Raw genomic sequence first — 15403 nt, 5'->3', positions numbered from 1 at the left:
ATCTTCAGCAGGTGTACCAGAGACATCTGTACACACACACACACACACACACACACACACACACACACACACACACACACACACACCCCGTCTTCAGCAGATGCACCAGAGATGTCTGTACACACACACACACACACACACACACACACACACACACCCCCCATCTTCAGCAGATGCATCAGAGACATCTACACACACACCGTCTTCAGCAGATGCACCAGAGATGTCTGTACACACACACACACACACACACACACACACACACACACACACACACACACACACACACACACACACACCATCTTCAGCAGATGCATCAGAGACATCCACACACACACACACACACACACACACACACACACACACACACACACACACACACACACACATACACACACACACACACACACACCATCTTCAGCAGATGCACCAGAGACATCTGTACACACACACATATACACACAAATACACATATACACACACAACATATTCAGCAGGTGCACCAGAGGCGTCTGTACACACACACATATTCCCACACACACTGTCTTCAGCAAGTGCACCAGAGATGACTGTACACACGCACACACACACACACACACACACACACACACACACACACACACACACACACACACACACAGTAACCTTAACAGTTCTGATTCTGTCTGTTGTGCTTGTATCATCTGTGTTTCTCACCCTGGTGGACTATTTATCCATAACAATACACTTAATATCAAAATAGAGTTCAGATTTTAAATGTGCGTTAGACATGACATTAGTTGTATCATGTCGTGGACTCATTTTTAAGGGATGTTGTTCGTTGCTTAGGGGCAGATCAAGAAATGCGTCTGCAGCGCCCGAGCCGCTGGTTCAAACAGATGTGTGTGTGCGTTAGTGCTGGGCGGTATGACCAAAATTCTATATCACAGTATTTTTCGAAATTATATCTGTTTCACGGTATTTGACGGTTTCCCCCTCAATGTGTTAACCGCATTGATTGCAAAAAGAATTACTGCAGTAGAGTGGTTAAGAGTACCCTATTCCACTGTTAAAAAAATGTATCCACCCAAGTATTACATGTAATACAGTTTTGCATGGCCCCACATGATCAGTTTTCAAACGGTAGCACTAAAGTAGTGAATGAATTATATAGCATGACAGTTGCAGTAAAAATTTAAAACCTTTTATTTAAAACATTTTTCAGACAACATCAAAACTGTAGGTTTATACAAATTATGTGAACCAGCTACACGTAATATTATAAATTGCACACCAGTTTGTTAATAACAAATACAGGGTTGCCAACTCTCACGCATTGAGCGTGAGACACACACATTTGACTGTCTTCACACGCTCACAAGCCACACATCCGATTTCTCACGCCGAAAAAAAAATCTAGTTTATTTAACTCTGATCCATATCTACGATTCAATGAGTTACTAGCTCGGTCTGGCGCCAACCACTGGCGATCGATCGATCGCGATATAATACTTAATTTGCGTCCATTTTACACCCTCCCCGGTAACAATTTACGTCCCTTGAGAAACAATTAACGAATGTGCTGCGTTCCGGACACGTGAAGTTTTTTTAAACCGGTGTGGCCAGTATATGAAAAATTCTTATAATAACAAAAATAAACACCGGTTTTTGGTGTGAACCGGTACACCGCCCAGAACTTGTGTGCATGAATATACATATGTGTGTGTATGAATATGCATGTGTGTGTGTGTGTAAATGAATATGCATATGTGTGTGTGTGCTTGTGTATGCAGCTTGACACTTACAACAGTGATGTTGAATGCGTAGAGGAGGTCAAATGGTAAAGCAGCCACCAGATCCACAAAGAACCATGTGGCAGAGTAGTGGAGACAGATGGAGCGTGAATCATACACCACTTGACCTGACTGGCTCACATAGGTGGTGCGGAAGTTAAGGATGATATCTGTGTGGAGAGACGGGCAGACATGTTTGGCTTTAGGTCCTTCTTTACTGTAGTTTACATGGATTAGAAACACTTTGTATTTGTAGTATACTTTAGGATCACTGTAAACAAGATATTTTTGAAGTGATTTAGTTTGGAGTGTTAAAATGTGTATTAGTATCTTGTTTTCTCTGTGGTGTGGAAGGAGACAACCATATACAGCAGTGAGTGTGTGGACATATGTCACACCCCATTGACACAAGTGTCTGAACTAATGACCAACTGCTCTGCACTGGTTCTCCATTAGTCTTAAATATATTTTGGTAAGGCAGTGGTGGGGCATGTGATTAGATATGCTGAGATGTTCTAGGATGTTCCTAGATGTCTAGAGATGTGTTAAGACATTCCTAGGTGTCTCGAGATATGTTGAGATGTTAGCAGTTAAATATGAACTTCTCTCTTGAGCAATTTCATTATTAAAAAAACAAAAAGGGAAGTGAGAGATATGTTTTGGAGAAATGTGATACTCAGCACTAATGCACAATCATACTTTCTGAATAAACACGCAAACCATTATTTCCATAACTTTCTCTCCTGAAGTCACTTCTGAAGATTTCAATAATTTAATATTTAATTATTTAGTTATTTGTATGATAGTGTAAGAAATACAATCCAGAATAATGTTCTATTCATTGCCTGATATTTTGGTTCTTTCCATTGTCTAATGTTCTGGTTCTGTTCATTGCTTGTTATTCTGGTTCTATATCTATTCATTGTCTGATATTCTAGTTCTATCTGTTCATTGTCTGATATTTTGGTTCTACTCATTGATATTCTGGTTCTGTTCATTGTCTGGTACTCTGGTTCTATCTATTCATTGTATGATATTCTGGTTCTGTTCATTGTCTGATATTCTGGTTGTATTCATTGTCTGATATTCTGGTTCTGTTCATTGCCTGATATTCTGGTTGTTAGTCTGGTTTAAACTCACCCAGTATGAACAGCATTTCGACTGCAATATCACTGACGATGGTGCTTCTCGCTGCCGTGTCCAGCTCATTGTATGGTGTGAAACACACATTGTATGGAACTGTCACAGCAACATAGAAAGTAGCTAGTAGGATCATCCAATCCCATAATGCCTTGGACACACTGTAATGGAGCAGGATGAAGCGAGACTTCTGTACTGCAGCCACTTTGTACTCAGGTAAAGATGGCTTCTCAAACATATTCTGTAGAAAGAGAAAGGGAAAGATAGATCACATGTTACAGCTTAGATTACCATTCATTGTTCCATTTCTAAATTAATATCTTGTCCGGGTTCTGAGAGACAAATAGAAGGAGAGGCAGATGCTCTTCACATCAGTTAAAATAACTCCAAACCTGAAACTTGTCATCAACATCTGGCATGCAGGGAAGGATCCACTTTATTTATTTACAGAGAAATACTGTGTGAATATTCAAGAAACCGATTCATTACGTTCATTTATGATCAGTTATTCAACAAAATACAGCCTAGGAAAAGTTGAGTGAAAAGGGTTTTCAGGCTTTCTAAATTTTTAAGGCAACTCCATCACTGTTCACTCACAGATACAGCTTGAACTTTCTAATTGACACATCTTGCTAAGAAGGAGATACAAACTCACTGTAGTGCTCCTGCCTCCTCCTCTCACTGAAACTCATTGAAACACTTTCACTGACTGAAACACTTTCACTGATGAAACTCATTCACCGATGAAACTCATTCACCAATGAAACTCATTCACTGATGAATCAAATTTGCTGATTAAACAAATTCACTGATGAAACTCTTTTCTGAAAAATTGTTTCTCCTTGAACTCCACAATTACCTGCTATAAACTAAACCACTGAAACATGTTGAGAAGCTGTCTGAGAATGTGAGCTTTCAGATTGTCTCCACACAATGTCCTGAGAAAACCAGGACAGAATATTAGGACAGAATATAGTATTAAATTGTTTCTGGAGTCTCATTAAATGAAGTCACAGCCCTCATGGGTCCTGCAACTTTTATGGAGAGGTTAGTGAGGCTGCAGTGTGAACATGTAATTGGATGGTATGGGTGGGTGTTAGTAATTGGATTGTGTAGATAGGTCTTGGTGACTGGATGTTCAGGGTGGGGGTGATCGACTGGTATAGGTGGAGGTTGGTGATTAGATGACTGGGTGTTGGTGATTGGATGGTATAGGTGGGGACTACACATCACTGGCATCTTTGTGACCAAGTGCAGATGAGCAGGAACCTGCAATTTGGCCATGACAAACTGTAAACTGGAATTAGGGGTGAATGTAATTGACTAAATTTGATGTGAGAGAAGGGGAGAGCAGAGGAGGGGAGGGGACAGGACCAAAGAGCAGGAACAGGAACAGATGAAGAATAATGATAATTTTGTTCAGCAGTTGGCCAACAATTCGTAACATTTTTAATTAGGCAGGTGAGACACAAGTACAGGAATTTGAAAAGGTTTATTACTGAAACTACACAAATAACCAAACACACTACGAGGAAGGCAGGTACTAGGAAACATACACAACACTGGGGCTAACAGACAGACAAGGTGAACTAGCAAAGAGACGATTAGGAACAGAAACACTAATGTACATCGACAGACATGCACGGTTACTATAAATAACGAGTACAACACGGATCGAGAACAGATGAATGGGATTAACTGAAAGAACCAAGAGAAACAACATAACATGTGATAACTAGGGTACATGGGTAACAGAGCGAAATAAGCAGACAAGCACGATAACGGGGAAAACTAGGAAAAAACAGAAAGCATCCCCACACTATGGGGATTAAATACACAGAGCAAGCATCAACTCAAACAAGACACAGGTGGGAACGTAAATCAAGGGGCAGAATTACAAATGAAGGCGGGACAAACAGGCAGGGAAAAACGCTGACACACGGAACAGAATGACAGAGATTGACAGCTGTTTTTTGCCTTCTTAATATGTTCAAAGTTACATCAAAAGAGTTGCAAATTAAGCCTTCACTATTCATTCTAAATGGTATGCCTACTCACCAATAAACTGATGTGAGCAAAAGAGCAGACATCAACAATTCTGACATTCAGTCAGGATTTTGGTAAAAAAAAAACTGCTTCAAAATCTGGCCATAATCTGCTTTGTATGGGCAGGTGAGAGCATGTCTGAATGCCTGTGTGCTGTCTGCATGGCATGTTTGTGGACCATCTGAGAGACCAGCCCTGGCAATGAGAGGCCCATGTGCATGAGAAAACAGGACAGTGCAAAAGACCTTGGGGGAAAATGGGTTACAGCGGAGTATAAAGCAAGGAGAGACCAGCAGCAGATTAGAACAGGGTGAGGAGAGACTAGCAGCAGAGGAAAACAGGGTGAGGAGAGACCAGCAGCAGAGAACAAGGTGAGGAGAGGCCAGCAGCAGAGGAGAACAGGATGAGGGGAGATCAGCAGCAGAGGAGAACAGGATGAGGGGAGATCAGCAGCAGAGGAGAACAGGATGAGGGGAGATCAGCAGCAGAGGAGAACAGGATGAGGGGAGATCAGCAGCAGAGGAGAACAGGGTGAGGGGAGATCAGCAGCAGAGGAGAACAGGGTGAGGGGAGATCAGCAACAGAGGAGAACAGGGTGAGGGGAGATCAGCAGCAGAGGAGAACAGGATGAGGGGAGATCAGCAGCAGAGGAGAACAGGGTGAGGGGAGATCAGCAGCAGAGGAGAACAGGATGAGGGGAGATCAGCAGCAGAGGAGAACAGGGTGAGGGGAGATCAGCAGCAGAGGAGAACAGGGTGAGGGTAGATCAGCAGCAGAGGAGAACAGGATGAGGGGAGATCAACAGTTGAGGAGAACAGGATGAGGGGAGATCAGCAGTTGAGGAGAACAGGATGAGGGGAGATCAGCAGTTGAGGAGAACAGGGTGAGTAGAGACCAGCAGTTGAGGAGAACAGGGTGAGTAGAGACCAGCAGTTGAGGAGAACAGGGTGAGGGGAGATCAGCAGTTGAGGAGAACAGGGTGAGGGGAGATCAGCAGTTGAGGAGAACAGGATGAGGGGAGATCAGCAGTTGAGGAGAACAGGGTGAGGGGAGATCAGCAGTTGAGGAGAACAGGATGAGGGGAGATCAGCAGTTGAGGAGAACAGGGTGAGGGGATATCAGCAGTTGAGGAGAACAGGGTGAGGGAAGATCAGCAGTTGAGGAGAACAGGGTGAGTAGAGACCAGCAGTTGAGGAGAACAGGGTGAGGGGAGACCAGCAGTTGAGGAGAACAGGTTGAGGAGAGACCAGCAGTTGAGGAGAACAGGGTGAGTAGAGACCAGCAACAGAGGAGGTTGGTGAGAAATAATCCTCAAATTTGAACTCCAGCTGTATGTGTGTCTGTGTGTGTGTGTGTGTGTGTGGGGGGGGGGGTGGTGGAGGTTAGGTTGGATGGGGGTCTGTATATGACTTTCTTTACATTTGTTTCTGCCAAAATGGCCTCTATATCGTGAAGGTCAACAGTGTTTAAACCCCCAGATTTTTCCTGTACACACAAATCTGTACTCTACACATAGACCTGTTCTCTACTGTTAAACCTGTAGGAGAGAGTGTGTTTCTAAGGAATACAGAGTAAAATGTAACATCGATATTTTTGTAGTTAAACAGGTTCCAGTGGAATGTGCTATTTGTGAATGTCTCTTATTGCCATAGCAACATCATCTGGGAAATTTGACGGTCTGTGGACAGGTATTTTTCCATTTAAAATATAAATATAAAACCAGTAGAGAGAGGTGTTAGGGGTTTATGTAAAACCAGTAGAGGTGTTAGGGGTTTATATAAATCCAGTAGAGAGAGGTGTTAGGGGTTTATATAAATCCAGTAGAGAGAGGTGTTAAGGGATTATATAAAACCAGTAGAGAGAGGTGTTGGGGGATTATATAAAACCAGTAGGGAGAGGTGTTAGGGGATTATATAAAACCAGTAGAGAGGTTTTAGAAGTTTTTATTAGACTAGTAGAGATAGAGGTTTTAGGGGTTTGTATTAATCTGGTAGAGATAGAGAGGTTTTAGGGGTTTTTATTAGACTGGTAGAGACAGAGAGATTTTAGGGGGTTTTATTAGACTGGTAGAGATAGTGAGGTTTTAGGGGTTTGTATTAGACTGGTAGAGATAGAGAGGTTTTAGGGGTTTGTATTAGACTGGTAGAGATAGAGAGGTTTTAGGGGTTTGTAGCAAAGTCTCACATCATTGCATGTGCAGTGCAGCCTTAGATGCTGTAGACTAAGGGTAGATGTGAAGGAGTCCTCACAAGTTTCTGAAAGACAGTCAGTGGTTGTAGATGAGTCATGCTCAGATTGGTTGGGGTTATTTTAATACAGGTGGAGCAGCTGAGGTTGCCATGTCAGTGTGTAAAGTGGTACATCCAGATTGAACTGGTGCCATGTGTTATTGTATATCCAGTTCACCCCATCCTATAACATTGTACCGTATTATACAGTGTTATGGTACAGTGTTATTTTACAGTGTTATTTTATATAGTGTTATTTTATAGTGTTGTTGTATAATTTAATTATATAATGTTATTGTACAGTGTTATAATGTGTACATTAGAATGTTCAGAATCTTTTGTTTTCAATTTTTCTTGTTTCATAGAACTAAATATCAATTTAATTTAATGTGATTTAGTTTGCCACTATATGGGTCGCAGTTCCATTGTAGGGTGTTTAGGGTCATGGTTAGGGTTAGGTTACATTGGGTTAGGGTTAGGTTACATTGGGTTTGGGTTAGGTTACGTTGGGTTAGGATTAGGTTGAGTTAGGTTAGGGTTAGGTTGGAATAGGTTAAGTTAGGTTAGGCAAGGGTAGGATTATGTTGTGTTAGGCTCCGTCTGGCAGCCCATTTTGGTCTTTAACCTTCATTTACATAATGTAGCCCATTGTCTATATTTCTCCTACTACATTTCCATTATTATCTCTGATTCTCCACCCTCTCTGTTTCTCCACCCTCTCCCTCTGTTTGTCTTTTCTCTCTCCCCATCGCTATGTCTCCCATACCCACATTCTCATTGTCTTCCTCCTGTCTCTCTCCCTCCTGTCTCTCCGTCTCTCACCCTCTCCTCCTCGCCTCCCACCTTCTGCCTAGTGTATCTCTCCGACTTTCTGCCATCTCCAATCACTTCCTTTTGCTGCTCACACACACACACACACACACACACACACACACACACACACACACACACACACACACATGCACACACACACACACACACACACACACACACAAAGAAACACACACAAACCTCTGGAGAGCTGAAGTCCTTATTTTAGTTATGTTTGAGCATTTCATAAATCCCTTGTGCTTTGTGTTTGGGTGTAGATCTCAGAGTTTTGCTGACAGGTACATGGAGGAAACCCTGCAGAAATGTCTGAGCAGTAGAAGTATTGGAATTCAGTGCTGAACACACACACATACACATGGCAGCCTTTTCAAACCCATTTTAATGAGCTCTGTCAGGATGACGTTAACTATTGTGAATACAGTTGTGATCAAATTTATTCAACCCCCACTGAAATAAAGTGTTTTGGCCAGTTTGACATTGATTTTGATCATTTCAGTCATCTTATTTACAATTATATCAAAGAGGCACTTATAAATTAGACAAACATAACATAATATTTATGATGGAATAACCACAAATGTCTTTACTGTGCTCACATCATTATCAGTTTTATTCAACCCCCTAGTGACATTATTTTTTAGTACTTAATACAACATCCTTTTCCAGTTATGACAGCTTTCAAGCGTGAAGCATAGCTTGACACAAGTGTCTTGCAGCGACCTATGGGTATCTTAGCCCATTCTTCATGGGCAAAAGCCTCCAGTTCAGTCACATTCTTAGGCTTGCGCACTGCAACTGCCTTCTTTAGGTCCCACCAGAGGTTCTCAATTGGATTTAAGTCTGGTGATTGCGATGGCCACTCTAGAATGTTCCAGCCTTTCATGTTCAACCATGCTCTAGTGGACTTGGATGTGTGCTTCGGATCATTGTCCTGTTGGAAGGTCCAACGTCTCCCAAGCCGCAGGTTTGTGACTGACTCCATCACATTTTCCTCCAAGATCTCCTGGTACTGAAGGGAATTCATGGTACCCTGCACACGTTGAAGCTTTCCTGTACCATTAGAAGCAAAACAGCCCCAAAGCATAATTGACCCCCCGCCATGCTTCACAGTAAGCAAGGTGTTCTTTTGTTCATAAGCCTGGTTCTTCCTTCTCCAAACATAGTGCTGGTCCATTGTCCCAAACAGTTCTAATTTAGTTTCATCTGACCACAGTACACTGTCCCAAAACCTTTGTGGCTTGTCCACATGACTTTTGGCATACTGCAGTCGACTTTTCTTGTTCTTTGGAGTCAGCAAGAGGGTGCGTCTGGGCGTTCTGGCATGGAGGTCTTCGTTATGCAGTGCGCGCCTTATTGTCTGAGCTGAAACTTCAGTGCCCACATCTGACAGGTCTTTTTTCAGTTCCTTAGCAGTCACGCGGGGATTTTTCTCCACATTACGCTTCAGGTAGCGCACAGCAGTCGCGGTCAGGATCTTCTTTCTGCCACGACCAGGTAACGTTTCCACTGTGCCCTTTAACTTGAACTTGCGAATGATACTTCCGATAGTGTCTCTTGGAATATTTAACAACTTCGCAATCTTTTTATATCCATTGCCATTCTTGTGAAGAGCAATAACCTCTTCTCTTGTCTTCTGGGACCATTCTCTTGCCTTCACCATGCTTGGAAACACACCAGTAGATGTCTAGAAGGAGCTGAGTATCACAGTCCTTTTAAATCTGCCTAATTGGTGCTTATCATGCTTGATTGCTGCTCGTTGACATCCACAGATGTTTTCAATACCTGATGGAAAACACTGGAATGAACATCTGTTCTTAGGAGTGGTAGTCGTAAAGGGGTTGAATAATTGTGTCAATGAAGAAATCACAAAAAGGCCATTTAATACTTTATGACAAAAAAAATTGATGCTATCTTAGTTGCATTTAGTTCTTTAACAAGTCCTTGTAAGATTTCATTATGAACACAATTACAAATGTGCACTGAATTCCATAAAACCCTTCGCAGCATTGGGGGTTGAATAAATTTGATCACAACTGTATAATGTCACAGGCTGAGTTTCTCTTTAGGCCAACCACTATTTGAGTTCATTTGCGTTTTGCACCATGCTAGTCCGCTTCTTTCACAGTGAAATGTAGTGACTAGCTGAATGTGCAAGGTTGTGAGGAGGGTTGTTTGTGTTACAGTGCTGTTACATGGTTGTGATGAGGGTTGTTTGTGTTACAGTGTTGTTACATGGTTGTTTTTGTTTTAGTGTAGTATCTCCAGGGTTTTGTATTTCTGTTCTGACTGAAGCTTTATAGCTTTCTCTCTGTGATATAACATCTTGTATTACATAACCATTTTGTTTTCCTTCTTTTTTGGTTAGTTATTGTATTTCTCAAATTCAAAATAAAGCTGTTTTTTGCAGTGCGTGTGAGATGTGCAGTTCTGCAAGCTGGCCCCAGAGTGGGTGGCAGAAGGGTTCACCACACAAGAGTTGAGCTGTAAACAGCACCATCTGTTTTCAGGTGGGATCGGAAGTGAGACCCAGGTTACCAGCCAAACCAGCGGGAGGTGTAGCTGTCCTTGCCTAGGGAAGCAGCAGGTGTGCAGGGCTGGAGCCTGCCCAGTCTCCCTCCAGCCTCCAGGACCACCATGCCCAAGGTCCAAGACTGGGCTATGACATGTAAAGCCGCTTATGGTCAATAGAAGTTGATTGGTCAGATGTGTATGCAGTGAATTTTGAGTTGAAAAGGTTACTGTCTGGGCTGCAGGTTTTAATTCAGTAAAGCTAGAGAGTGTTAAAAGCCCTCATTTCTGTTGAACTGTCCAGAAGGCATCATCATTTCACTGAGGTTAAACCTGAGCGTGAGTGATGTGTAGTGAATATAGTAGTGTGAGAGTAATGAGTAGTGTAGTATGTAAAATAGTGTGAGAGTTCTGTATAAAGAGATGAGAGTAATATGTAGTGTGAGAGTAGTCTTAGAGTAATGTGTAATATGTAGTGTGTGGTGTGTAATGTGAGATTAGTATATACTCCCTGTAAGACAGAGGTGAATGAGGTCATGACAGTCAGCATGTAGTAAGAGAGGGCTGTAGTAACTGCACAGTTATTTCAGCTCTGAGGCATCAGACAGGGGCAGCAGGCAGGGGCAGCTGGGGGCTTTTAGATTCAGCCACTGATGGCAGCTTGCCACTGCCTCCTGCTATAACGCCATGGCAACGGTGATACATCAGGCAGCATCAGCATGGCCTCTGCAGCAGCCTTAGGTTTGGAAAGGATGTCTGGTGCTCTCAGAACTGTTAAGCAGATGAGTGATAACATACTTCTAATAGACACTGGTATAACTGTGGAAGAAACCAGGTCTGCTGACTGCAAAATCATGATCATCAATGTACTGCTTTCAGTTCCATGTCTGTGTAGAACACTATCAGTAACAGAAAGCTGTCCAACTAGTCTTACACCATTACTTTGCTCTGTCATATGGACAGCTGTGTCGTTCAGTGGTCTTAGCCAGCAATTAGCAATTGTACAATTAAGCATGTGATTCCAAGTCACACAGCTGTCCTGCCCTTCAGCCCGCCACAAAATTACCATGGCAATGATGAGAAATAGAATGTGAGAGGTTTTCAACCAGAACATCTGCTAAACTACTGCATGCAGATCAAAGATAAACATGTCACACTGTCGAGTTCCACATAATTTTAAACGTGTAACGGGTGAGGAATGAGGAAGGATGTGTAGACGAGTATCATGGAACACGTAGTTAATTAACATAAAGGGGCTGAGGTAAACAGCGCTCAGCAACCCACAACACGAATTATGCTCCACAATGGACTGACTCACAGAGATGAACATGGGACAGGACAACCTTACACAATATATACTAAACATGCAACAAGCACCACGTGTAATACATTAGACAGATGAGATGCATGAACACATACACACACAACCACACCCACAGGAAATACATATACAGACATGGACTACACATACACACACCCGAAGGGAGGGGTCAGGCTGTAACGTGTCAAAAAGATTTATGGAACAGGCTCTATAATATCAGCTGATCCATTTAACTACATTTTAATTTGCTGATTGTCCAGATTGACCACATAAAGCACTTGGGAAATCTGAAATCTTATGCTGCTCTTAGTGGGGGAGGATATTACTCACCACAGTCTTAGTGGGGAAGGGTATGTGGGGTACTCACCCCGCCCAGGTTGACCTCATTCTTGCCCCCTCGGGAGAACTGGCTCGTGATGTGGCAGAGCACAGTTTGCCCACGCCTCCGTGCTTCTGTCAGCTGAGAGCTCTTCCTGCTGTGTCTTTTGGCATCTACGGACAACCAACAGCACTGACAGTCCAACACAAAAATGTGGCTTTTAACTACTTCAGCCATTGACACAAATATCAGTTTTGTATTGTCTAAGAAAGTTAGCTGTGTGGAGTCAGTGATTGCTGGTGGATGGGGGTGGGTGGAGGTGGGTGATGTGAATGGGGTGTATGGTCTGGGTTGGGGTGTACGGTCTGGGTTAGGGTGTATGGTCTGGGTTGGGGTGTACGGTCTGGGTTGGGGTGTACGGTCTGGGTTAGGGTGTGTGGTCTGGGTGGAGGTGTATGGTCTGGGTGGAGGTGTATAGTCTGGGTGGATGTGTATGGTCTGGGTTAGGGTGTATGGTCTGGGTTAGGGTGTATGGTCTGGGCTGGGGTGTACGGTCTGGGCTGGGGTGTATGTTCTGGGTGGATGTGTATGGTCTGGGTTAGGGTGTATGGTCTGGGTGGGGTGAATGTGGGAAGAGGGTGGTGGGTTGTGTGGATGGAGCCATTCATCTCTTACCATCTCTGTGGCTGCTGTGGCTCTTGCCGTGTGTATCGCTGATGTCTTTGAATGAAAAGAGAAACAGCACCATCTCGCCTTTCTCATTCTTAATGGGGACGATATCCAGCAGACACCAGAATGAGGTTCCTGCACATCAACCCCGCAAAGAAAAGGAGACAAAACTCACCATGACATTCAGAGGGCAGTGAAGTGATGTGTGCAAAACCCTAAGATGCTAGGTTGTAATATGAATACTGTTCTGTTGTCTTCTGTTGAACTCATCTGCTGTTGTTTGATGAACTTGATTCGGCTCCATTGTGCAAACACATGTTGATCTGAAATAGTTCAGGATGTTTTTTTCTACTTTAGAAACTCCAGTGTTTTTCTGCTTTCTTAAACAATTACAGTGAACATTTTCATATATAGAAGCAGTGTGATTGTGTTCAGTTCTCCCATGCCTCTCTCATGCTTGGTCTGCTGGTTGCTCTGCATCTTTTGGCTGCTGCCAAAACTTCCAACAGTTCCCTGCTTATCAGCTCCATAAAAAACATCCAGAACTGGTCTTGCTTTGGTCCCGTGATCTCACTGGCCACATGATCTTACTGATTACGTGATCTCATTGACCCTGTGAGCTCACTGACTCCATGATCTCATTGGCCATGCAGGATTGCCAACTCTCACGCATTGAGATAAAGGACACAGCAGTAGAGTTTCAGGCCTGTGCCATCCCCTCCGATGCTGTCCAAGGATGTGGCAGACAGGAGGGAGAGACATTTGTGGTGTTCAGCAATGGACCCTCCAAGAGTGTTTACTGGGGAGAGATCCATTGAAGAGTTTATAAATTTGTCTAGAGCTTTTTTCCAATACCTTAAGTTAAGTTGCTTAAGTTGCAAAGTTTACTTTTTTGTCAAATGTGACTTTCACCCCAATCAAAATTTGTCCTCCGCATTTATCCATCTGTGCAGTTAGAACACACACTAGTGATTACTAGGGGGGCTGTGGTGCATACAGCCCTAGCAAGCTGCCCGGGGAGCAGTTGGGATTAGGTGCCTTGCTCAAGGGCACCTCAATCATGGCCTCAGGCCTGGGAATCAAACCCACAACCTCTGGTCACAAGACAGCTTCCCTAACCACCAGACCATTACTGCTTTGCCCCAAGCCCCCCGAAGAAGCTAAGGTACATTAAACTCCAAATTATTATGCATAAAGTGTTTAGGAGTGATAAGGTAAGAATTGTTTTGTTTGTCAGTTAAAACCATTGATGGTGATGTGTGTCAGGGCTGAAAGCAATTGCAGACACCTGTGCTAATTACTTTGGCAGGTGTGTCCAATTAAAGGCAAGACTACTTAAGAAGGCTGTCCCACATTATTAAGCGGTCTACATTTTCAGCCAAAATGGGAAAGAAAAAGGATGTGTCGGCTGCTGAGAAGCAACAAATTGTGGAGTGTTTAGGTCAAGGCATGACTACAATCAACATTGCCAAGACACTTCATCGTGATCATCGCACAATCATGATGCGTGCTGATAAGGGAAAATCGAGGACTCTTTCCAAAAGGCAATTACATCAGGTTAAAAGAGCAGCTGCAAAAATGCCATTGTCATAGCAGCAGACAAGTTTTTGAAGCTGCTGGTGCCTCCAACATCCCCCGAACAACAGGGTCCTTCAGATGTTTGCACCTGTGCGCAAGCAATCCTGTAGACCTCCTCTATTCACTGCACACAAGCAGAAACGGCTCCAGTGGGCCAAACAATACATGAAGACTGACTTCAAAACAGTTTTGTTCATCGATGAGTGCCGTGCAACGCTCGATGGTCCAGATGGATGGAGTGGAGGATGGCTGGTTCATGGACACCGCATGCAAACAAGGCTACGGCGCCAACAAGGAGGAGGTGGAGTGATGTTTTGGGCTGGAATCATGGGTAGAGAGATTGTCGGCCCCTTTAGGATCCCTGAACGGGTAAAGATGACCTCTATAATGTATGTGGAGTTTCTCAAACAGCACTTCTTGCCATGGTTCAAGAGGAAGAATGGTGCATTATGCAGCAAGATCATTTTCATGTTGCAAAGAACACATTTGGATCTCTGGCTGCTATGGGCATAAAAGGGGACAAACTTATGGTGTGGCCCCCATGCTCACAATAGAAGCAGATACTATCCAAAACCTGACCAATTCAATGGAGTTCAAAAGCTCCTTTCGAACAAGGGGTCCAATGTGCAAATGTAACATCACCTAGAATAAAGTTTTGACTTGTAAACTGTTTGATTTCAGTTTTTAATAACCTGCGAATGCTTATAATTTCACTTCTTCTTCTTCTTCTTCTTTCGGCAATTCCCGTTTAGGGGTCACCACAGCGGATCAAACTCCTCCATCTGGCCCTGTCCTGAGTGTCCAATTTCCGCTAATGCACTGTTGGACAACAGCACCAGTGGCGGTCGTTGTTAACCCGGGCCTCGACCGATCCGGTATGGAATTTCTATTTTTGATCTGCATCATTTGATTTGGAGCAGTTTTTACACCGGATGCCCTTCCTGACGCAACCCTCCCTATTTATCTAGGCTTGGGACCGGCATTAAAATAC

At 43.4% G+C, this 15403-nt stretch overlaps 1 protein-coding gene across 2 annotated transcripts in view; it reads right to left on the bottom strand.

The window, feature by feature from the left end:
• kcnh4b (potassium voltage-gated channel, subfamily H (eag-related), member 4b) overlaps nucleotides 1-15403 on the bottom strand; it is a 48288-nt gene that overhangs the window by 17744 nt on the left and 15141 nt on the right. The window contains exons 3-6 of one of the 2 annotated variants that reach the window (XM_077000861.1): nucleotides 12841-12969; nucleotides 12214-12338; nucleotides 2913-3153; nucleotides 1785-1942 (exon numbers count right to left, since the gene is read on the bottom strand). In XM_077000861.1, the coding sequence (XP_076856976.1) occupies nucleotides 1785-1942; nucleotides 2913-3153; nucleotides 12214-12338; nucleotides 12841-12969 (653 nt within the window). Of the gene's footprint in view, nucleotides 1-1784; nucleotides 1943-2912; nucleotides 3154-12213; nucleotides 12358-12840; nucleotides 12970-15403 lie in introns of both variants that reach the window. The other variant, XM_077000862.1, reaches the window with a different exon arrangement.

Source organism: Brachyhypopomus gauderio, chromosome 3 (assembly GCF_052324685.1).
Source record: "Brachyhypopomus gauderio isolate BG-103 chromosome 3, BGAUD_0.2, whole genome shotgun sequence".
In the NCBI taxonomy this organism is placed as follows: domain Eukaryota; kingdom Metazoa; phylum Chordata; class Actinopteri; order Gymnotiformes; family Hypopomidae; genus Brachyhypopomus; species Brachyhypopomus gauderio.
This window is presented reverse-complemented; position numbering and strand designations above follow the sequence as displayed.